This window comes from Taeniopygia guttata, chromosome 36 (genome assembly GCF_048771995.1).
Source record: "Taeniopygia guttata chromosome 36, bTaeGut7.mat, whole genome shotgun sequence".
Taxonomy (NCBI): Eukaryota; Metazoa; Chordata; class Aves; order Passeriformes; family Estrildidae; genus Taeniopygia; species Taeniopygia guttata.
This window is the reverse complement of record NC_133061.1, coordinates 2,767,915-2,792,153: the sequence shown is the minus strand read 5'-3', so window position 1 is coordinate 2,792,153 and position 24,239 is coordinate 2,767,915. Positions and strand designations below refer to the sequence as shown.

The window sequence follows — 24,239 nt, the reverse complement described above, 5'->3', positions numbered from 1 at the left end:
GGGCAGAGAGCCGGGAGGCAGCTGAGCGAGGCAGCGCTGGCCTTCAGGCTCACCTCCACAAGGAACGCCAGGGAGGGCAGCTCCCAGCGTGGCTCCTGTGTGCTGAGCAGCCGGAGCAGGTAGCGAGCGATCCGAGAGCACAAGGGGATGGAGACACAGGACATCTCCCTGGCAGGAGACAAAGTAACCAAGACTGTGGGCCAGGGGGACAAACCTCTCCCAGGACTGACTCACAGAGGTCTGGTCTTTCCCCAGCATCCTGCAAGGGCCCCTGGGCTATTTGGGAGGCGGCTCCTTGTGGGCACCCTCCTCTCCCAGCCTTTTTCAGTCTGCTTGGCTGTCCCTCAGTGACAAGGCCCTCTGGCCCATGACCACAGGGACTGTGTGGGGCACCCCAGGCACAGAGCACAAATGTCAGAGGCAGCAGTGTGAAGGGGGTCTCACCTGGCCAGCAGACCCACGGCACAGTGGTGGGTGTCAGCACAGAGCAGTGTGTCCCAGCCACACTTGCGTTCCATTGCCACCACCACATCCTCGTGCTGCATTTGGCAGAGCAGGGACTTCAAGGTCCACACTGCAAACCTGTGTGCAGAGCAAAGCCCAGGTCACACTGGTGTCGGAACTCAAAATGTCCCTCAGACATTTTTAGAGGTTCCAGGCCTTGGTCAGAAGCATTTTAGACCCCGGCAAGCAGCTGAAAACAGCTGTGATCTTGAGTCTGAACCATGGAATGAATTACCAACTTTAAAGGTGGAACAAGCAGTCACAGAGGGTTAGATGGTATAGTAAAAGTAGTCACAAATTAGAGGGTAAAATTTTTTAGTATTGTACAGGGGGGTTTTAACACCTGTACAGGGGGGTTTTACTTTGTACAGGGGGGTCAGGAGTTCTAAGATGGAGGAAAGTGGGCCTGATCCTGTTCTTCCTCCTTCTTCTTCCTTACCTCCATGTTCTTGGTGATGTTGGCATTTTTCTATTGGTTTAGGCTAGGGACACACTATTCAACGTAGATGATAGATATTGGCACATTATTGTAAATATAGTACACGTAATTTCTTGTATATAATGTTTGTACCATCCCACTGAGGGGCAGAGCCCCGCACACTGCCCTGCAGGACAGACCTGCGGCAGGGCAGCAGAACTTGTTATAGATAAGCAAAAATAAACAACCTTGAAACCAGCACGGACGAACTATGGCTTCTTCTTTGGCAACGGGGCAGAAAGACAGAGACTTTCTACAATCTCGGAATCACCAATACCCACAGATTCCGACAATTGGCGTCCCTTGGCGGGCATCAGCAAGAACAAGAAGAAACAGCAAACAACCTCCAACCTTCATCAGCAGAGAAAAACAAAAAAATAAAGAAAGGAAAAGGAACAGAGCACAAATGCTCTCGGCAGATTCCGGGAGGAGAGGGAGCGAAAAGCTCAAGATAAGAACCTGACCTTCACCAAGACAGCTCGTCTGGAGGACAGCCAGGAGGAGGAAAACCAGAAGCGCGCCTGGGATTTCTCGCCTGTGACCTGCTGGACGATGAACAGTGCCATCTCCGGACTGACCTCGTGGTGACTCAGCTTTTGGTGAGAATGGTTGAAATTAAGAACATGGGGAAGGGATGCTCCCAAGGACAGACAAAAAAATTTTTTTTTCAGCCCTACAGGGCAAGACTTTTACCCATCTGGTAGAGATAGCCTCAAATGAGATGAAAGCTTTGTTATTGTGGGTGCAGTATACTCACCCGCACACAGATGTACATCTTTTGTTTGAGTTAAATTTTCGTAAGGGATCAATAAGCAACTGTATTACCGAGCCACAGGAAAAAGAAAAAAAAAAAAAAGAGAGATAAGACTGCCGCAAAAACTTTTGCCTTCAGCAAGGACAATAAGAGTCATTTTCACAACGCGGCATTTTAGACTGAACAGCTAAGGCTCCTATGGGAGCACAAATTGCCCCAGCCAGCAGCTTCGGGCAATTTTCCTCACCAGGGGAAGCAAATTGCCTCCCGAAGAGGATCAGGAAGGGGGGTGTCTCATCATGTCCTATGTCTCCAGGTTCACACTGTTCCTCAAGACTCCTCAAATCTCAATTTCTAAGCTCCTCAGCTGCAGAAAATCCCCAGACAGTGAGACAAGCTAGGCACAGACGCAGCCCTCGGTGGAGGAAAGGACTGGCCATTGCCCGAGTCCGAACCCACAGTGGGGGGGCAGCGGCGCCGGCGGCTCCTGGGGGGAGGGGCAGACATGAGTGCAGAGCGGAGGGAAAAGTGAGAGAGAGGAGAGAACTCTCGCAGCTGCGCGGGTGGGGAGTTCAAAACAGCCCGCGGTGCAGGCGAGGGGGGGGGGCAGTGGGAACCAGCGGACGCAGGAGGCGGCGGAAGCGCGGATGGGGCGGTCAGACGCCCGGAGCGCCCGGTGATGCGTTCCATGACGGGAATCCGTGAGAGTGCGAAAGCACCGTCCGGCAGGTGCCGGGGAATAGCTCCCAATTCGCAGCGGCGGCGCTGGCCAGGCCGGCGGCTGGACGGAGAGCGGGACTCTCCTGTCGCTGCGGCCATGGCAGCGCGCATGCGCGAGACGGTAGAGCAAACCCGGAAGTCGGAGCGGAGATCTCCTGCACCTTGAACGCACGGGCACAGGCACAGACGGCGTCGGGGGCGGCGGTGGCCGCCAGCCAGCCGTCCGCAGACTGCGCGGTGGCCGCGGGGGGAGACCCGAGCGGCGCGGGGCCGGGCGGGACGCGGCGCGGGGCTGCGGCAGAGCGGAACGCGGCGGCGCGCGCTGATGACGTCAGCAGAGCGCCGAATCGCGCTGGGCTCCAGCGGCAGCTCGGGGACGGCGCGGGCCGACCCAGAGCGAAAACCGAGGCAGCGCCAGGCCTGACAGAGAGAATGGGGGGGGACGTTCCCGAGGGACGGCCGCGCGGAGCCGGTGCAGGCGGGCGCGGTCGGTGCGGGGGTTCCTTCCCTTGTTCCCATGGCGACACAAACAGAGGGTGAATCAAGGCTGCGCATGCGTTTGCGAGAGTTAAAGCGAACGCGGAAGTGGCTGACAGCGGGTGTGAGCAGGGAGGGAGAGCAAGAGAGAGGGGCGCAGCCATCCTAACGCAGGCAGAAGCGGGATTTGACTGCACCAGAAATGCTCCCAGTGCTCTCATGCCGCGGCAAACAAAAAATCACAACAGCCACAGCAAATAATTTTTACAAGCAGCAAATATCCTGCAGCAATGCTGAGAGATGAGTCTCCCAATTTTCACCCTGAAATAAAATTCCATCAGTCGCTTTTTGAAAACCAGCCAACACAAGGCCTTTTTCAAATCTCCCCAATGTTTCTAAACACCAACCCCAGATTTTTTCAGTTAGGTCACAGAATTGATCGAGCAGACACGCCCAGCCGGTGTGATGATAAGTAATAATTGTGGAACACAATGTGAAAAAGAGATATCATAATGAAAATTGAAATAGAGAATTAAATAGCATGAAATGTTAGTAATTTATTATATTAAGGTTTAAGTTAGGTTGTATTTTAAGTTTTATTAATGATAGAATTGATTTTTATATAGTTGGTTTGCGTTTAAGTTAAGTATTGTTTAATTAGAGTATATCACTTTAAGTTTATTTTAGGTTTGGGCCCTGAAGAAGTTAAGTTTACAAAGGTTTAATTGATAATGGATTTATATATTGTTAATTTGATACATATGGATTTCGTAAAGTTAATATAATTTAGGGATTCTTTATTAAGATTGTTATATATTGAGTTTAAATACTATTTAATTCAAAAATTATTTTAAGTTTTTCAAAGGTCAAGTTTATTTGGCAGCAAGGTTTAGTTGTTTTTCTTTAAGGATGAGAAGGTTTTGTCTGAAACAGTTCACAAAGTAATAATGAACATTGATTTAAGGAGAAGTTATTGGATTTATTGGATTCTTGGTTTTGTTTTAGTATTTTTTGTTTTATTATACGTTTATCAGTATATAAGAGTTGTAAAAGAATTTATTTTGAGTTTTCTGAGATTGATTTCATTGTTTAAAAATCAGTTTTATAGTCTGTTATTTCTTTGTATAGTGATACAAAGGCATTTGTTTTCAAATCCTTTATTTTTAACTATATAAGTGTTCTATAAACGTTATTGTTAAGAAATTTTATCATGTTATCAGGTGAAGATTTGTGCTTCGTTTTTTCATAGTGAATTCTCGTATGTTTTATTGTTGTTTATGTAATCTTATCCAGGTTACATGACAGTTCTGAAGTCTCATTTTGGATTTTAACTGTATTGTGCATTTTTCTAGGTGAACTTCCTGATTTGTTTTTATATCTCTTGTGAGTGGAATCATTGCATTTCTATTTTTCATCATTCTCAAATGTTTTTCAGAAGATCTCAGAGAGAGGTGCCTGAAGCATTCTGACAACCTCTTGCCATTGTTAATCTTACGATTCTCCAATTGACATCCTTTTCCTTCAAAAGAATTTCAAGAAAAATGAATCTTTGTGTCATTTGATCAGTTTATCGGTTTGAACTTCAAGTGTTTATTTTATAAGAAAATGTTATAATAGATTGTTATGTTTTAAATATTATATATGTATTGTTAGTGTAAGTTTTGTTTTATATAATATGTTAAGGGACATCTCTCCAGTTTAAAGTTTGGGTCCTGGCCAGACCCTGATTTTAACTTGGACAGATGAGTTTGCCAGCAAAATTCAGAGGTTTCTGCACAAAAATGAATGATATGCAGGTCATTTTTGACCCATCAATTCGATCCTACAAATGTGACAGCTGACACAGTTTTGAGGTGAAACTTGCCAGCCCTGCCCGGGAAGGGATGCCAAGGGTTTTCACTGGAAACAAATGTTTCAGCTGTTTGCAGACTCTGAACCGCTGGCACAATGTTTCTAATGATCATGCTTTGTTCATTTTTATATATGCTATTTAGAATATCTTTCTTTTGAATTTTCTTGAATTGTTATCGATTTTGATAAGTTTTATGCATTTTATTATTGAGATATTTTGTCTTGTTCTATATTATGTTTTATATTTCAACTTTCTTGTTTCAAAAGAGAAGAAGAGAAAGAGAGAAAAAAGGAAAAAGAAAAAAGAAAAGGAGTGAAGAAGTGCCTGAAATAAGGCTGAAATGAGGTTGAAGATTTTGTATGTTTTAATCTCTTGATATAATTATTTTATAGACTTGATTTTGCTGATCATTGAGAAAAATATGAGAAGAGTGCTAGACACTGAACAGATAAAATTGAAAGAGGGAAAAAAAAAAAAATCGTTCAAATAAATAGCTTTGAGCAAGGATTTTGTTAATGTTTCCACAGAAGTTGAAAGTGGGGTTTTTAGTTTGCAGACCCTCAAAAAGCAATTCTTACAGATTTAGAGATGGGAGCTCAGATCATTATTGTGGCAGAGACCAGATTGCTGACAATGTCAGGGAAAGATTTCTTAATCATTCATTTACATTTAAAGAAGAAATATTTTGAGTGGACAATCCAAAGTCGCAAGATTTTTCAATCAGGTTGTTAGGGCATTCAGAAGTTTGCACAGTTCGTTTTCCAACACACAAAATGCTAAATGTAAAAGTGAGTTTCAGGGAAAAAACAAAAAAGAAGCCAGGAACCAATGGAAGAAATGACAGTATTCACTGATGGTTTGGGAAAAAACTCACAAATCAGTGGTCACATGGAAAAATCAAAAAACAGGGAAATGGGAATCAAATATCAAAATGATACAAGGTTCACCACAAGTTGCAAAATTGGTAATAATAGTCAGGGGTTTTTCAGTTATTTTAGGAACCCTCAATCTGATCACAAGTTTAGTGTATGTTGCAAATGTGGTCAAACAATTAGAGAAATCGCTTTTAAAACATACAGACAAGGAAATTTTATATTCATATCTATTATGCATGAAAATAATCCTAGAAAAACAGAGAACATTAATAAACACATCAGAGTGCATTCTTCACCTCCGAGGTTTTTAGTAAAAGAGAATGCTCATGTAGATAGACTCACAATGCCCATCTTGCAGACACTGCCAAACATTTTTGAGCAGGCAAGATTGAACCATGCATGTTTTCACAAAAATGCACAGGCATTGATGGGAACCTTTCACCCTTCTGAAAGCCAGACAAAGGAAATCTGCTTGCCAGAGAGCCAGTTTGTGCAATCTCCTGTATTTACAGGAATGGACAATCTGAGAGGTTTGTAAAAGCCTTCAGCTGTGGCAAGCTGATGTCACAAAATACCCATCTTTTGAGAGGCTCAAAAATATCCATATTTCAATTGATACATTTTTAGGGGCGATTTTTGCATCATATACAGGGGAGACCACAGAACATACCTGCAAACATTTTTTATAAGCATTTACATCATTAGGAGTGCAACAAGAAATAGAAACAGATAATGGTCCAATTTACACAAGCAAGGTGCTTGACAAATTTTGGAAAAAACAGAGAGTCAAACATATTTTCAATATTCTTTATTCTCCCTCAGGTCAAGCAAGCAAAGAACACATCACACCCTGAAGTCCACTTGGATGGACAGAAAAGGGATGAGGCAGGGTTGAACAAATGTGTTGAATTTTTTAAATGGTTTTTTCTCAAAGCCCACTCTAATAATTGTCAGATATGTTACAAACAGCCCACAGGAAAAACTAAGGGAAAATCCTTTCTATTTGATCAGAAGTCCAGAGTCAGGACAGATTGAAGGTTCATTTACATTAATAACTTGGGGCGAGGGTTTCGCTTGTGTTTCTATAGGACGAGGACTGAAGTGAATGTCAGCGAGGCACATGTAACCTTATCGGGTGCAGACGCCAGTGGATGTGGACCCGAGAAGCAGAGAAGCAAGCACGCAGACGAAGGCAGACAAAAACGCTGCAGACGTCTCGTCGGACAACGATTGATCACCCAGAGACTTGGGGGTTTTTTTTCTGAGAAATCAAGTGTTGTTTGGGTGTTGCTGCATTGCAGGGTTTCTCACAGAGGGTGGGGACATGGACGTGGGATTCAGACAGATAGTGTTCATGTGCTTCATTCTTTCACCTGTTGCCTTGGGCAACAGGACAGATTTTCCCATGAGACAACCAAGGGAAAAAGTGTGGGAGACTTTGGCAAAAGCAGCTGGTCTGGACAGCATTTGCCTGACCTATTCGAAACCAGAGAAACCATTTTCAACATGCTTGGTAGGTGTGCCAGTGGAGGGATGGTCAGTCCCAGGGGACATCCTTCCAAGGGTTCTGAAGTTTCTTTCAGACCCTGTGGAGGGATGACATGTTTGGACACAATTCCTTCCTGCTGCTCACTTTGAACCTCTGGATTTGGACATTTTGGGTCAACAAAAATGAAATGGTGCATCAAATTTAATTCATCAGGAGTGGCAAAGACAGATAATCATACAATAGATGTCACTCCGAATCAGCCTTTTTATAAAAATGCGTCATCTTGGTGCAATCATACCAAAATGACAAGCAAACCATCCTTTCAACATCCAGCCACTTTACCGAAGGGAATGTTTTTCATTTGCGGGGACAGGATTTGGCCTGCTATCCCTGCAAAAATCAAGGGTGGTCCATGCAGCATTGAAAGATCTTTTGTTAACACACAGCAAAACCTTGATAAGAGAGCGAGGAGAAAAAAAATCTGATGAATTAAGTAATCCAAATTGTGACAATGATAATGTTAATACCAAGAAAAAAGGCTCGGAAGAACTGAGTGGTTCTGCTTTCACAGCAGGTGGCATCAAAAAGAGCCTTGGTGCAGTTGGATCAAAAGAGGTTGTGGGCAGAGTAAAGATGCCCATGTCATTTCTTTTGCATTGAATGATTTGTTAGCTAGCAGTGAGAAATGAGAACAAAACAGTAATTGAACATCTATTGTAAACACATGGACACACGAGTGAAAATTTAAAGAGGTATCAGAGGACCAAACACACCTGGAGAAAAATTAAATCATAAGTAGATGGTGTGTTCAATTTGTTTCACTTTTCACAGTTGTAGAAAAAAGATTTTGAAAATAGTTGTATGTAATTATAAAATATTGTAATTCTTCTAATGTTTGTGCTGTCCTTGCCTCAGTACATGAGGCAGACCATGGACAAAGTTGTCAAAGAGGTGTTCTTGGTTCAAAAAGGAAAGGATCCCTTGAAAAATATAGTTCAAATTATGATGATGATGTTTCTACCTGGGACAAGTCTCGGAGAATTGCAATAGCAATTTTCTCACCCCAAGCAGCATCAGGGGCGGCCTTGACACAATTGGATCATATAGCGTGTTGGTTGAGGAAACACAGTCGTGCCATTTCGTTTGCACTGAGTGACATGTTAACAGACATCAACAATGCAAGGCAAGCAGTGCTTCAAAACAGAGCGGCAATTGATTATTTGCTACTGACACATGGGCACGGATGTGAGGAATTTGAGGGAATGTGCTACATGAACTTGTCCAATCATTCAAAATCTATTCATAAAAATATAAAACAAATACAAAGTAATATTAGCAAATTGAACAAAGCTACAGGGTCCTGGTGGGATGATTTGTTTAGCTTTTTTGATATCTCACCATTGTGAGAAGAACTTTTGCAAATAGCATTTTATATTCTTATAGGACTTGTAGTTCTTCTGCTTGTTCTACCATGCATTTTCGTGTGTATTTAAAAGACCTTGAACAGCATGATAAAGCGGGTGTTTCAGGTTCAAACAGAGAGGGGAGATGTCAGAACTCAAAATGTCCCTCAGACATTTTCAGAGGTTCCAGGCCTTGGTCAGAAGCATTTTAGACCCTGGCAAGCAGCTGAAAACAGCTGTGATCTTGAGTTTGAACCATGGAATGAATTACCAACTTTAAAGGTGGAACAAGCGGTCACAGAGGGTTAGATGGTATAGTAAAAGTAGTCACAAATTAGAGGGAAAATTTTTTAGTATTGTACAGGGGGGTTTTAACACCTGTACAGGGGGGTTTTACTTTGTACAGGGGGGTCAGGAGTTCTAAGATGGAGGAAAGTGGACCTGATCCTGTTCTTCCTCCTTCTTCTTCCTTACCTCCATGTTCTTGGTGATGTTGGCATTTTTCTATTGGTTTAGGCTGGGGACACACTGTTCAACGTAGATGATAGATATTGGCACATTATTGTAAATATAGTACACGTAATTTCTGGTATATAATGTTTGTACCATCCCACTGAGGGGCAGAGCCCCACACGCTGCCCTGCAGGACAGACCTGCGGCAGGGCAGCAGAACATGTTATAGATAAGCAAAAATAAACAACCTTGAAAACAGCACAGACGAACTATGGCTTCTTCTTTGGCAACGGGGCAGAAAGACAGAGACTTTCTACAATCTCGGAATCACCAATACCCACAGATTCCGACAGCTGCCCTTGGACCCATGGGGGCTGCCTCTCATCTGCCTTTGAAACACTTGGTCTCGGTGCTTTCCTTCCTATGGAAAAGAACCGTCATTCTTATCTATGCAAAAATGGCCAAAAATGGGATTCCACCTCCAAATACCCTATATCCAAGGGTTGCTTTCAGACAAAAGCTACCAGGACAGAGAGGTCTGGCTGCCCTTGGCCTCTGATGGCCGCCTTTCATCTGCCCCTGAAACACCGGTGTTCCATGCTTTTCTTCCTGTGTAAAAGTACTGCCCTTCACCTCCAGGCAACCAGGTCTGAAACTGGTATTCCACCTCTAAAATTCCCTATGTCCAAGGACAAAATCTGCCAGCACCATCTGATCTGGCTGGCCTTGGCCTCTGGGGGCTGAAGCTCATTTGCCCCTGGAACATTGGGGCTCGCTTTTTCCCTTCCTATGGAGACCATGGTGACACTGTGAGGACCTGGTGGTACTTTCCCTAAAAAAGTTGCAATTTGTAAATGTATCTCTCAGAACAATACCTGGCAGCTTTGGCTGGCCTTGTTCTCTAGTGGTCACCTTTAATCTGCCCCTAAAACAGTGGCACTCTATTCCTTCATTCCTGAGGAAAATAGCTGGTCTTCATGTCCAGGAACCACAGCAAAAATAAGAATTGGCCACCAAGCCTGCCTGGGGTCATGGAACCATCTGCAGGCCCCGGGCAGATATTGACTCTGCCAGTGCTGCCATCCTCCCTCCACTGAGAGAAAAGGACACAGGGCAGGCACACAGAGGAGCAACATGAAGACACCGAGGTCAGTGAAGAGGAAGTTGAGTCCCAGATGGGAGGGATGAGGAGATGCCTTGATCTTGGGGCTGAAATCCTCTGGTAAAGCTGTGGAGAAGGATGTAATTGATACATCAGACTCTCTTTTTCCCTATAAGGCATTGAAAAGTATGGGGAGATGACTTGTTCAGCAAAGGCCTCCATGCTAAAGCAAGCAAATATTGCAATAGTTGTGATCCCATGAGAAGTTTGAAAAGAAAGACTGATGAGGCTCTGAGCCCTCAGGGAGAGAACACATCTGTTCCCAGAGATGAAGATGATTTCAGAAATACGTGAAGAGAATCTTTGCTCTTAAACAGCTCATCTTGAAACCAATACCCAATAAGTTGACATGGCCCATAAACACAGCTGTGGGAAAAGCTGTGAAAAAATGGGAGGGACTTGGCAATTCCAGATTTTTCTGGGCAACTGCTATTTGTGGAAGTGAAAAGCCATGACATAACTTCTTTATTGTGGATAAGTCTCCAAACATTAACAAGAGGAACTTTTCTCCCTGTTAGCTGACAGAAAGTTTTACGTTTGGTCTCTTTACTTTGTCAGTTTGTATGGAGAGGGGAAGTGTTCTGAAAGTTTTGTTCTGATTGTTATTACTCTTCCTTTTAGTTACCGTTAATAAACTTTTCTTAAAAAAACTTTTCTTTTAAAGTTCTGAGCCTACTTTGCCTTTCTCCTAATCGTATCTCAGAGCATTAAATGAGTAAGCGTATTCTAGTGAGTGCACTGGTAATTAAACAACACTGAACCCACCACACTAATTAATGCATTGGCTGAGAAATCTCAAATTGATGAACCAAAACCACTACAGAAACTTCCTGATGAACTGCACGAGAGCAGAGGGAAATCAAGGCAGAGCCATGGTTTGTCAGGACTTGTTGATCCTAATGAGCCCCGTGGTGCATTTGGAGCTGAGCCCTGGAACCTCAGGGCCTGAGAGGAGATTGCACAAACCTTTCCAGGAGTCAAAGTCAAACGAAAAATACCCAAAGTGTCTCAAGGCATTAATGGGACCCACTGAGGTCCATCCCCAACACAGGGTCCTCATGGACTCCTTGAAGGAGAGAACTGGAGGCCAGGATGGCACAAAACCCGCTCAGATAAACTCAGTGTGGAAAGGAGAATCCAAAGTACCTTAAAAACTTTGAGTATCTCAAAGCATTAATGAGCCGCACTGAGTGTTGTTCTTGACAAAGCCTCTCCAGGGACTAATTAAAGCAGAATATTGGAGGCCAGGATTGCAGAAAGCTCTCAGAAACTGCAAGGCAAAAGCAAAAGCCAAAGTCCTTTTAACAACCTGCAGTCCCTGGGAGCATGAAGGAGCCCTTCCTGACCATTCCTGGCCAAGGCTCCCCAGGGACTCCTTCCAGCAGATCCTTGAGGCCACTGGGATGTGGGCTAGGGGGGGATGCTGAGGGCAGGACCAGGGGGTGACAGTGCCCAGCCTGGCTGGGGCTGTGCCAGGAGGCCCCAGGGCCTCAGGACAAGGTGTCTCCTCACAGCCCTTGGTGGCACAGACCCTGCTGTGCCCCAGGGCACCAAGACTTGGCTTCTCTTTGTCCCCACCTGTCATCAGTGCCTCCAGTTCTCTGCTCTGCCTGGGGCCTGGGGACACTTTCTCAGTCGTGTCCCTCAGTGGGACCCATTAAAAGTCCAAGAAACTTTGGAGTTGGATTCTGACTTGGAGTTCTGGAGAGGTTTCTGCAGCTCCCTCTCAGGGCCTGATGTTCAGGGCCTGAGCACAAAGCCCCAGAGGGTCATTAAAGTCCTTGTGCTGTGTCTGTGCTGCTGAGCTGGGCCGGGCTCCTGGCACAGAGGGTGATCCTGGTAACCAAGCAGAGCTTCAAAAGCACATTTCTCTTGCTGAGCAGCTCTTCTCCCAGCCCAGCTGGGCTGGGGCACTGCCTGCAGCCAGCCCGGGCACAGCACAGAGGCACAGAGAGCTTCAATCAGTCAGGGCTGGGAAGGGGCTGAGAAGTGCCTGGGGCAGAATCACTGCCAGCCCTTGGCACAGGAACCTCTGGCTGCAGGACAATGCAGCTGCAGCTCCTGCAGTGATCTCCTAAAGCTGGAACATCCCAATGCCCACAGACCCTGTGAGTACAACTCTGAGCATTTCTGGTGCAGGGGAGGTGAAATTTTGATGAAGCTCTGAAATACTGAAGGGTTCTCACCAGTCATAAAATATTTCCAAGACAAGGATTTGATAAAAATGAGATTTCCAGAGATTTTGTATTCAGTTTCCTTCTACTGGAGAATGACAGGGAGGGGGGGATAAATATTAAAGGTTGATTATGAATTTTGACAAGTGTCTGAGACATCTGAACTGTTAGTTTTAGTGCTCAGTAGGTTCACAGGAGATCCCTAACGTGCTTACCGTCTTTCTGCCCATGGACAGCAGCAGCATCACCTCTGCTGGAGCCATCAGGCTCAGTCTGAGCTGTCCTTTCTCCAAGCTGCAAATAGAACCTGCCCTCAGCCAGTGCCCTGCAAACAGGCAGGGTTCTGTCAGGCCAAGGAGAGTGCACAGAGATTTGGGGTCTGGGAGTGCTGGCACAGAGAGATCAGGCACAGAGAAACACCTGCAGGAGGAAAATCTCCAGGAAGCAGAGAGAAGATCAGGGAAGGAGAGAAAACAAAACCCAGAAATGCTGTGGCAGGGAGAGTTTAGAGATGTCCAGAGGATCCCCTCCAGTGCAGCCCCTCCCTCTGCACAAGCCCCCTCCCTCCTGTCCCCCAGCCAAGCCTCTGCCCTCAGGGCCGGGGCTCCAAGGCGTGCAGCCCCTCCTGTGCAGGCAGAGCTGCAGCAGAGCCATGGGGCAGCTCTGCAGCCCCGGGCCCAGTTCCCTCTGCAGAGCACAGGGCTGGGAGCAGCTGCCCGGCACTGGGGGCTCTGGCAGGGGGCACAGCTGGCTCAGGGTGACACAGCTGTCCCCAGTGCCCGGCTCTGGGCAATGCTGGCAGTGCAGCCAGGGAAGGAGCTGCATCTCCCTTCATCCAGTGCCATCAGAAGGACACTTGGAAGTCTCCCTGAGATTTCAGTCTAAGCTGGGAGCTTCATTCCAGGGAGCAAACCTGTCCTAGAGCATCTCTGAATGATAAGATTGATGGGGAAAGGAAGATGTGTTGTGACACTGAAAATGCTGCTGGGTTTGTGAAATGAGCAACGTGAGTCCTTGGCTACAAATGGGCTGGAGTGGATCCATCTGCTCTCAGCAGTGCCTGGTAACATTTTAGGGGAAGCGTGGGAATGTGATCACCCTCCACCTGAGAAAGGTTAAAGCCCAGAGAAACTGTGAACAGGTCAGAATGACAAACCATCTCCCCTCACTCTCCTCTCATCACTTTGCTTAACAGAAATTACTCTGTTCTCCCTGGGGGAAGCAGAAATACAAAGATTTTGATATCCAAGACTACTAGGAAAAATATTGCGGACCTTATAACAAAAACCACATAACTCTTAAACACAAAATTGTGTCTGAGTGTGCTCCAGAGGAGGGTGTGTGGGAAATGGCTTTGATTTTGGTTACAGGTATCTCCTCTATCTCTTCACTGTCCTTTCTCCATGAACAGGTGCCCATGTGCAGCCACAGCAAATGTCCAACAGCAGCTCCATCAGCCACTTCCTCCTGCTGGCACTGGCAGACACGCGGCAGCTGCAGCTCCTGCACTTCTGCCTCTTCCTGGGCATCTCCCTGGCTGCCCTCCTGGGCAACGGCCTCATCATCAGCGCCGTAGCCTGCGGCCACCACCTGCACACGCCCATGTTCTTCTTCCTGCTCAACCTGGCCCTCAGCGACCTGGGCTCCATCTGCACCACTGTCCCCAAAGCCATGCACAGTTTGCTCTGGGACACCAGGGACATCTCCTACACAGGATGTGCTGCCCAAAGCTTTTTTTTTGTTTTCTCTGCTACAACAGAGTTTTCCCTCCTGACCATCATGTGCTACGACCGCTACGTGTCCATCTGCAAACCCCTGCACTACGGGACCCTCCTGGGCAGCAGAGCTTGTGCCCACATGGCAGCAGCTGCCTGGGCCAGTGGATTTTTGTATTCACTACTGCTCACAGCCAATACATTTTCTCTGCCCCTGTGCCATGGCAATGCCGTGGGACAGTTCTTCTGTGATATCCCACAGATCCTCAAACTCTCCTGCTCCAAATCCTACCTCAGGGAACATTGGATTCTTGTGTTTACTGTCAGTTTATCGTTGTGTTGTTTTGTGTTCATTGTTTTCTCCTATGTGCAGATCTTCAGGGCTGTGCTGAGGATCCCCTCTGAGCAGGGACGGCACAAAGCCTTTTCCACCTGCCTCCCTCACTTGGCCGTGCTCTCTCTATTCCTCAGCACTGCAGTATTTGCTTACCTGAAGCCCCCCTCAATGTCCTCCCCATCCCTGGATCTGGCCCTGTCAGTTCTGTACTCGGTGGTGCCTCCAGCCCTGAACCCCCTCATCTACAGCCTGAGGAACCAGGAGCTCAAGGCTGCAGTGTGGACACTGATGACTGGATGCTTTCAGAAACATTAACCTGCTGAACAATTTCTCCAAATTACTTTGAATAAAAGTCATATTTGATACTTCTTTTTGGTTTCATCTTGGAAGTCTTTGTTTTACATTTACTGTTGTCCACAAATAAATGCCATTCCTTGTGCCATTTCTCATTTTGTTTCACTCCACCTTTCCTGTACCCACAGACTGTGTCAATTAGGGGCTGCACTCTCAGTGGCTTTAAAGGAAATAAAGGATATCCCAGCAGAGTTTTCTGCAGAGATGCCCTTTTGTTGCCTTCTCTGGAGCTGCAGCAGCAATGTCTGTGTGCAGAGCTGGGGCAGATCAGTGCTGGCACAGCAGCTGTGCCCAGGAGCAGCAGCACTTGGTGCTGCCAGTGCTGCTCCCGTGGCCCTGCCCCGCTGCCCTGGTGGCCCTGGTGTTGCTGCAGGGCCTGAGTGCTCTCAGGGCCAGGCACAGTCCTGGGGGTGGCAGTGCCGGGGCTGCAGCAGGGACAGGCCATGGGCACTGCTGGGGCAGCGCTGACGCCTCAGGCCAGGGCCTGGGGGCTCCAGGCTCCTTGCCCAGGCTCTCTCAAGAACACGGCCAGGCCAATGCTCAGCACAGAAAACCCCCGTGAGCAGCCCCAGGCTGGCCGTGGGCAGGCTGGGGGCAAACAGCACGGCTGGTGCTCTGCAAGGGCCCTGGGGGAGACGGGAAGGAGCAGCAGAGCAGGGGCTGATCCATCCCCAGTGCGCTGCACAGTCCAGGGCAGCGTCCCAGAGCGTCCTCATGGAGCTGCCAACAACATCCCCCCTCTGCAGCCCTGGCCTCTCCCCCAGCTCACAGAGGTGCCGCATCCTTGCAGGCACAGACACGCAGCACTGGCTCAGCAGCCCCTGTTTGCACTGCACACAGCAGGCGGGAGCACCCCCATGCTGGTGCTGTGGGGACATGAACCTGAGGGAGCACAAATGCCATCAGCCCCTGGGGCCAGGAAGGGCTGGGGGACACCAGGGAAACCACTCAGCTTTGTCCTGGCCTCTGCAGTCAGCCAGAAAGTTTGTTCCCATCAGCTGGGAGTTTCCTGCCCCACTGCAGACGCTGCTGCTCAGAGCCAGGGCTGCCTGGCAGCCACCCCCAAACTGCCCTGAGCATTTCCTTGGCTTCAGCTTTGCTTTCTTTATTCCCCCTTCTACAAATTTCTTCCTCCTTCCCGCCCCTTTTCCCTCTCCTGCAAGCTGCCCATCCCTGTTTGCCCTTTCCTCTCTGGCCTCCAGTTCCCAAATTGGCTCCAGAACCTCTCTTAGGGAGCAGGATAATCCTACAAGTGCTTCAGGAATTGCCTACAGGCTCCTGCAGTTCTCCCTGCTGCTCCCTTGCCAGAGGCACCCCAGGCCAGGGGGGCACATCTGGGCTGCTGTGTCTGGCTGTGGGGCTCCCTGTTCTGGGCAAGGAGATGGAGAGGCTCTGCAGGACTGACACGATGGGCTTTGGGGCTGTGAGGAGAAGCTGAGGGACCTGGGCTGCTGGAGCTTCTGAAGAGGAGGCCCAGGGCTCATCCTGCAACTGCTCCAAGGGTGGTTTCAGAGAATCACACAATCAGCAAGGTTGGAAAAGACCTTAGAGATCATCAAGTCCAGCCTGTGCCCAGACACTGCCTTGTCTCTCCTGAACCTTCTCTTCTCCTGGATAAACAACCCCAGCTCCTTCAGCCGCTCCTCACAGGAATTGTGCTCCACACACCTCACCAGCCTTGTCGCCCTTCTCTGGACATGCTCCACACCTCCATGTCTGTTGCCTTTATGAAAGACAACGGCGACCTGGTTACAAGAAGACAGGACGGCAGCCCGGCCTCGCCCGGGCTACTCGGACTAACGACACACGCTGACACCAATGTGGTGGACGGTCGAAAGCCTTTATTATCTTATCTCATGGGTTTAAATAGTTTTGGGGGACTTTGCTACGTCAGAGGGGGGTTGTAGGGTCTCTAGGGTTAGTCGGGAGTGGAAAACTACTGGGTTAGGTGTGGTTACATACTCTGGGGTTAATAGATAACGTGAAGCAGGGAGAAGGGGGGAAGGGTCTTTCTTTCCGTCACATTCCGAGATCTTCCGTTCGCCTGTCCCTATCTACCACATCTCCCCTCCCCTTATCATATATAAAATGAGGTAGTCGTAGATATAGGCACTGGAGTGAGGTACAAACTTGTAACTTGGTAAGGAAAGGGTGGTTTGGTAAATCTGGGTAATTTTCGCAAGGTGAGTCTCGAAGGCTTTTGCGACTGACTGTGTTCGCAGTTTCTGGTTTACAGCATTTGTTGCTGGCCTATGAACAAAATGTTCGCCCGTTCTAGATGGGCCTGAACAAACGAGACTAGTTTGTTCAGCAGGCATGGTCCTATGGTAACAGCTAAAAGCAGTATTGCCAGTGGACCTACCAGGGCGGAAATTAAAGTGGTGAGCCAAGGTGATTGATTGAACCAGGATTCAAACCAGCTCTGTTGGGTTTCCCTGTCTCTCTTTCTCTGAGCCAGTCTATCTCGGAGTTCTGCCATGGAGTCTTTAACAACTCCCGTATGATCTGCATAAAAGAGCACTCCTCTTTCAGGGCTGCACACAGTCCTCCCTGCTGCATGAACAAGAGGTCCAGTCCTCGCCTATTTTGTAAAACTACTTCTGAAAGCGAAGAGACTGATTTCTCTAGATAGGAGATGGATTTCTCGATCCTCTGCAAGTCTTCGTCGATGGTCATTTGCAGCTGAGAGAGTCCGTGCTGCTGGGTTGCGATGGCTGAGACACCCGTGGCTGTGCCAGCTGCTCCCAGGCCGAGCAGCATTGCGATAGTTATACCTGTGATGATTTCTCTTTTGTGAAGTCTGTCAGGTTCCTCGAGAAGGTGGTATATCTCTTCGTCTGAGTGGTACAGGACCCTAGGAACAATTAGAACTTGGACACAGAAATCGATAGAGTCATTAAATTTGGCAAGGAACACACAAGGACTCACTCCGGATCTCTGGCAAACCCACATCCCAGATGCGAATGGGACCACCCACTTATTGTTTTTTCTGTTGGGCTTGACAACTTTAGTGCAGAAGTTGCCTTTCTGCTTTGTTAAGGTTGCATTGCCAAAACATCTGCCCTGTCCTGTGATTTGACTCAGGGTGATTCCTCTGCGGGGAGTGTCCCATCTGCACTGGTGGGGGGCACTGGCTGTGGAGTAACTGAAGGGGGTGTCTAAAGCAATGCCTTCGTAGAAAGGGGGTTTAACATCATAGCAAAGCCAACAGGGGTTAGTCAGGTTCGGTTTGGTTTCGTTTAGGGTTAGAAAGGTAGCTTTTAAACAGGTTGGCTATGTGGAACACGAAGGATGGGGTGTTCGCTGTGGTGACCTCTTTGAACACCTTGTCACTCGAAAGATGTTGCATGACCCACCTAACTGGCTGGTGAGGGTAGTGGCCTGGGTTGGCTTGCCCCCTTGCCACAAGCCCCAACAGCAAAATCGCACAGAGACACTGTGCATGTCTGGGTCTCACCGGTGTGGGACTCTCGGGTTTTGTCTGGCGGTTTGGTGGTTTGTCATCTCCCTCTGGAGCAGGGGTGTATGCATCACAGGGACGGTCCACGAGCGTGTCCTGCAAACAAAAACTCAGCTTTCCATTCATTTTATTCTGGAGGTCAGGTTTGATTGACCTGAGTGGACACTACCTGATTCTGTCCTCATTTTTATATGAAGCATTATAGCTACAAATTAGGTGCTTTTCCAAGCTCGGGATGGCCCTCCCACTCCATTCACTGGAGGGACTTCTTTGCATTGCCAGTGTCGGGGTCACAGGGCTTGGGGAAACACCGGGCAGTCTGCTCCTGTGTCTGCCCAAAGCTGAAGCCCTATTACGTGGGAATCCTGACTGCCATAAAGGCGGCATGTCCCCCACACCCTCGGGGGCTCCTTCCCTATTTTCATGGCCAGGGCCACCCAGGGGTCCCGTTCTGGGGCGTCCCCTGCTGACCCTGCGGTACAGGCATTGCTTGCAGTGGTAGTGGGTACGAAGGTACCGCGGGCTGTGTTGTGAGACTCTGCAATTGTGTCGCTGGCGGGGGTATGAAGTATGAGGGCTCCCCGCCCCACTGGGGGTTGGCATAGATGGGCCGCCTTGTATTTGTGGTGGGAGGAGGCTGAGTGCAGCCCGCACGCCCCCTTCCTGTCCCGTTTCCCTGGGGCTGGGACCTGCATTCTTTAATGAGATGCCCTTTTCTCCCGCAGCCCCAACAGGATGTTTCTCTCCAGCTGGTAAACTGGGCTGTTTCATATTGTGACCGCTTTATGGTGCGGCTTAGAGCTTTACTCGGTTTTGTCTTAAATCGCGTTGGCTCCGTTTCCTCCGTCTCTGAATCCCAGGCGGCTCCCGGCAGCTCTTCCGAGCTGGCGGAGCTGCTGCTGGACTACGAGTCAGAAGTCGGATGCCAGCGCATTTCCGGGGCTCGGTGCCCTTTTGTCCGGCTCCGAGCTCGCTCCTCCCCGCGGGGGTGGCGCTGCTCCCACCCCCCCAGCTTGCCCTGCCTCCTGCAGGGGGAGGTTTCTCCCTTATATGGTAGCTGCGTCCGGCACGGCTGCCGATTGGCTCCGCGCTCTCTGCCGCTCTCCTCCTCTTTCTCCCGTGCACGCGCGTCCTTGAAATCGCGTGGCTCCCGGGTTTTGGCGCCGAGACCACCCGCGCCCCGCCCCTCTCCTTGGTGGCCAGCGCCATTTTCAAAGGGGTAAGGTAACGGCGTGGGTGGCGTCTCTTCTTGAGCCGTAGTTTCGGCGCCTCTGGCTTCCTTCACTAGCCCTTGCCAAAAACATTCCGCGCGCTGCTGCGCCTCTGGCAAAAGGTCACGGACCGGCGGCGGCAGGACGGGCAGGGAAGCCGCAGTTTTTCGGGGGGCTTCCGCGGCAGGGATTGGGCTCTGATCCGGGGAAGGGGGTGACGCGCCAGGCCCCCCCGGGTCCCCGCTACCGGGCGGATCGTTCTCAGGGGCAGTTTGCGTTCCTGCTCCTACCCCTAGCTTGGGAGTAACCAATAAACAGGTACGTGCCGCGCTCCACATCTCCTGCTCTTCTATTGCTCTGTGCGGGGCTTTTTCTGCTTTGCCCCATGCTTTAAGGCTTTTGCCACTGCCTAAAGGTTTTCGTGTCCTCGGCCAGCGTGGCTGTTCATTTTTCCTTTATTCCCGGATGTATAACATCCACTGGGCATTCAGTCGCCCCAAGCTCAAATAGCCTTGCTATAGAAGGATAAAAGTCTTTGAGCTTACACTCGATACTCCATTGCTTATAACTCACACTTACGACCCTGGCAATGCTGTCCATGACGCTCGCGGGTCCTGGGACGTCTCCCTGCACCAAGATACGGTCTGACCGCTCCGGCCGCTTCTCCTGTCCAGGCGTATCCCGTTACCCGAGCAAATTTCTCTTCTTCCTGGGTTTCGGCACCAGATATGTTGCCTTTATGAGAGACAACAACGACCTGGTTGCAAGAAGACAGCACGGCAGCCCGGCCTCACCCGGGCTACTCGGACTAACGACACACGCTGACACCAATGTGGTGGACGGTCGAAAGCATTTATTATCTTATCTCATGGGTTTAAATAGTCTTGGGGGACTTTGCTACGTCAGAGGGGGGTTGTAGGGTCTCTAGGGTTTGTCGAGAGTGGAAAACTACTGAGTTAGGTGTGGTTACATGCTTTGGGGTTAATAGATAACGTGAAGCAGGGAGAAGGGGGAAGGGTCTTTCTTTCCGTCACATCCCGAGATCTTCCGTTCGCCTGTCCCTATCTACTACAGACTGGGATCAAATATGGACTGGGATCAAAGAGGGACTAGGATAAACGAGAGATTGGGATCAAATATGGACTGGGATCAACTAGAGATTGGGATCCTACAGATTGAGATCCTAGAGATTGGGATAAACTGGACTTGGATCAAATAGGGACTGGGATCCACTAGAGACAGGGATCAAATATGGAACTGGGATCAAATTGTGTTGCGTTGCGGTCCCCTTTCACCGCGACACCACCGAGCGCGGGCGTGCTGGGCGGCGGGGGGAGAGAACGGGCGGCCGGTCCCCCTGTAAATGCCCTGCAGTCCCAGTTATCGGTGCGGGGACAGATGGAGGCGGCACGGGACTTGGGGTGAACAGGTTCGGTTTATTTCGCGTGCCCCAAGACACCTTGGGGGGCAAGCAGATGTTTTATACAAGAACTTATGGGGAGGGGTATAGGAACAGCAACCAATAGGGGAATAACAGGGGAGGAGTTTGGGGTAGGACTAACATACTAAACAGTCTGTGAAAGGGGGGCAGGGAAAGAAGCGGGGGGAGGGGAGATTCACATCTTGGAGAGAAAGGGGTTAGGAGTGAGATGGGGGGGGGTGTGTGTACAGACACTGAAAGAATAAAGAACACACTCCCACATTGCCCTCTTTTTCTTTTTACAAAAGAAAGGAGAATTCTGACGTTTAAACAAATTAATACTGCATAGAAACAATATAAACTTCATATGTAAAATACAACAAAATCATATAGTAACATTACAAATTATTAAACAGAAATAAATTGAAAAACATCAGAAAAGTACAAAGTAATTATAATTACAATAAAACAAATTAATATACAAAGCGTATAAAATTGACATAAACAAATTCTGAATTCGGGGTAAAACATTCAGCAGAATTCACAGCTTGATCTGATTCGAAACTTGGGCTGTCGCAGCGCTGGAGATGTATAGGAGAGTTGAAGCAGCGAGCGGCAACATGGCTTGTCTGATTTTATTCTTTATTTCCGGAGTGGGCATAATACCGTGGGTATAAACTAAATAGGATGATCTTTCTTTCTATAAAATATAACCCAACAAGTAGATTATTAAATACAAGGGAACATTGGGTAGGGTGCATTAAGGAATGGGATAGGGGAATCAGACAATCACTTGATTAGTGACTGTCATGATTGATAAGGGGAATCGGTAAGGGGTGGACCAGGGTGCCGCCATCTCAGGGGGAAGACGAAATGGCGGGTTTCTGGTCCGGGGTTTCCGCCCCACCCTCCCTCAAAGGAGACCCCCCCACCCAAGAAGGGGAGTGATCTTCAAAGAAGGGTGGTCCCCTGATGGGAGGTCCTCGACAGCGATCCGTCCCACCAGAGGAAGGGCCAGAAGAAGGATTAGGGAACATCCAACCCCGCCTCCCCCCCACAGGGACTAGCCTCGCGGCAATTTTGATTGTCGGGGCCCTTGGGGAGAGGGTGGGGCTGGCGGGAAACCAGGGGCGGAAAAGAAGGACCAAGGCGGGAAAACAGGTTCCAAGTGGCGTGGCCAGCGCCATCTTGTAAGGGGGTGCCGGGTGCACTGCACCCCCCACAGAGGCGGCGTGGCCAACACCATCCCCAAGGGAAGGCAGCAATACCCGTCAGGGCACCTGGGGCGGCTTGGCCACAGCCATCCCCAAGGGAAGATAGGGAAAAGTTTAGGAAAATCCGAGGGCAAGGGGGTCTGGGGAGCTTCACAGAAGCAAAAGGGGAATTTACAGGAGAGGAGCCCGATGCAGCTGGATGTTGACACAATGCGTGGGTGTACAGGGCTTCTTTTACCAACTCTCCTATAGTTAACATGCCGCCTTTCAAACATTTGTCCCGTTTGTGTCTTTTCTACCCCCTCCGTCCAGCCCAGATTGGGGAGGAAAGGATAGAGAAGACGACTTTTCGAGGGGAAGAAAAAGCAATCAAATATGGGTCCCCATAAAAGACTAGGTGAGGGGTGCCTGGGACCTCCCCCCCCCAGAAACGAAAAACCGACTCGCCCGCCGGGCGCATGCATGAATACAGCTCCCTTCAGAGCACGAGCGAGGGTTAAAACACAAAAAGAAAAAACTGGGAAACCCAGCCACCTGGCGGGATGGACCCCACCCCGTTTTAGCCCCCCTTACCCTCTAGGGCCCGGGTGGAGATGGCTTGATTCTTCTCCTCAACTTGGTGGAAAAGTCGCGCCGAACTGGGGACGTTCCTTCTCGGTTTGGCCCTTCCAGAGGCTTAGGTGTTCCCGGGACTTGCAGGCAAGTCCAGCCGATCTTAGCTACACCCAAAACTCGTCCCTAAAGCCTTGGGCTCGGCCACTATCGGCCTCTGGTGGTTTCGTTCCGGTGCTGTCCCCTGACGAGCCGTTCTCCTGGCTCCCTTGAGCCGCTGCCAAAACCGCCCTCTTTGTCCTGGGGTAGGTCTACCCCCCCTTCAAAGCCCCTGCAGCACGTCTGCCCCAGTGCAGGATGTCTGATCTCGGCGGGGGTGGGGTAGAGCGCGCAGAGGCGAGAACAAAGAACGGTCCTGGAGCCGAATTCTTTTCGCTCGGCGCTCGGCTCCTCTTAGCGTCCGGCAAAGCTTCTATGACCACAGATATTCCTCTTCCCTCCTTCTTCTTCCGTGAGGAGGGCGACCCACGAATTTGCCCGTTTGTTTTACAAGACGAAGGAGGGAACCATCCTCTTGCTACCATTTGTTGCGTTGCGGTCCCCTTTCATCGCGACACCCCGAGCGTGGGCGTGCTGGGCGGTGGTGGGAGAGAACGGGCGGCCGGTCCCCCTGTAAATGCTCTGCAGTCCCAGTTATCGGCGCGGGGACAGATGGAGGCGGCACGGGACTTGGGGTGAACAGGTTCGGTTTATTTTGCGTGCCCCAAGACGCCTTGGGGGGGGCAAGCAGATGTTTTATACAAGAACTTATGGGGAGGGGTATAGGAACAGCAACCAATAGGGGAATAACAGGGGAGGAGTTTGGGGTAGGACTAACATACTAAACAGTCTGTGAAAGGGGGCAGGGAAAGAAGCGGGGGGAGGGGAGATTCACATCTTGGAGAGAAGGGGGTTAGGAGTGAGATGGGGGAGGGGGTGTGTACAGACACTGAAAGAATAAAGAACACACTCCCGCACCCTGGGTTTGAATTTTTGGGTCGATTTGTGGCAATTTTTGGTTTCCATTGATAAAAATCTATCCGGGGGCGGGGCCAAAGCTCATTGGGGGGGGGCTTCAGGAGGGGGCAGGGCCAGAACCCGGAGCTGGAACTGGGAGGGGCGGGGCCTGAGGGGGCGGGGCCCTCAATGGGCGTGTCCAGCAGCAAGGGGAGGGGCCGAACACAGGGCAGGGTCTAAAGAGGGCGTGGTCAGTGTCTGGGGGTTCGTCCTGCCGCTCCCACCCCCCCAAATTCCCCCGCACCCTCCCTCACTGCCCCTCCCCCACCCATGGGACACACCCCAAAACCTCCCCAGCCCCTCCCCCCTCGGCCCCCCCGAGCTGTTTTCACCTGGGAACCCCCAAATCTTTGGGAATTCTCACCGGGGACACCCTAAAGCTCCCCTGCACCGCTCCAAAATCTCCTCAGGACACCACAAACCTCACCTGGGACCCCCAAACCTCACCTAGAACCCCCCAAATTCTCACCTGAGACCCCCAAACTTCTCCTAGAACTCCCAGACCTCACCTGGGCAGGTGGGAAACCCCAAATCCTTGGGAATTCTCACCTGGGACCTCCCAAACCTCAACTGGGACTA

At 49.5% G+C, this 24,239-nt stretch overlaps 3 protein-coding genes and 1 long non-coding RNA gene across 4 annotated transcripts in view; 2 read left to right on the top strand and 2 right to left on the bottom strand.

Annotated features, from left to right (window-relative positions):
- The window catches only part of LOC105759916 (uncharacterized), a 649,836-nt gene that overhangs the window by 337,783 nt on the left and 287,814 nt on the right, over positions 1-24,239 (bottom strand).
- The window catches only part of LOC140681480 (uncharacterized), a 1,248,316-nt gene that overhangs the window by 1,080,343 nt on the left and 143,734 nt on the right, over positions 1-24,239 (top strand).
- On the bottom strand, positions 981-1,928 carry LOC140681496 (uncharacterized). The gene is made up of 2 exons (XR_012052614.1): positions 1,447-1,928; positions 981-1,333 (listed from the first exon to the last, which is right to left on the bottom strand). It is a non-coding gene; the product is annotated as an uncharacterized lncRNA (long non-coding RNA).
- Positions 14,121-14,708, top strand: LOC140681442 (olfactory receptor 14J1-like). Its single transcript, XM_072921275.1, has one exon. It carries the CDS (start codon positions 14,121-14,123, stop codon positions 14,706-14,708), a length of 588 nt encoding a protein of 195 aa, XP_072777376.1.

Coding starts and splice junctions, on each gene's coding strand:
- LOC140681442 (XM_072921275.1), top strand. CDS start 14,121: ATGTGCTACGACCGCTACGTGTCCATCTGCAAACCCCTGCACTACGGG.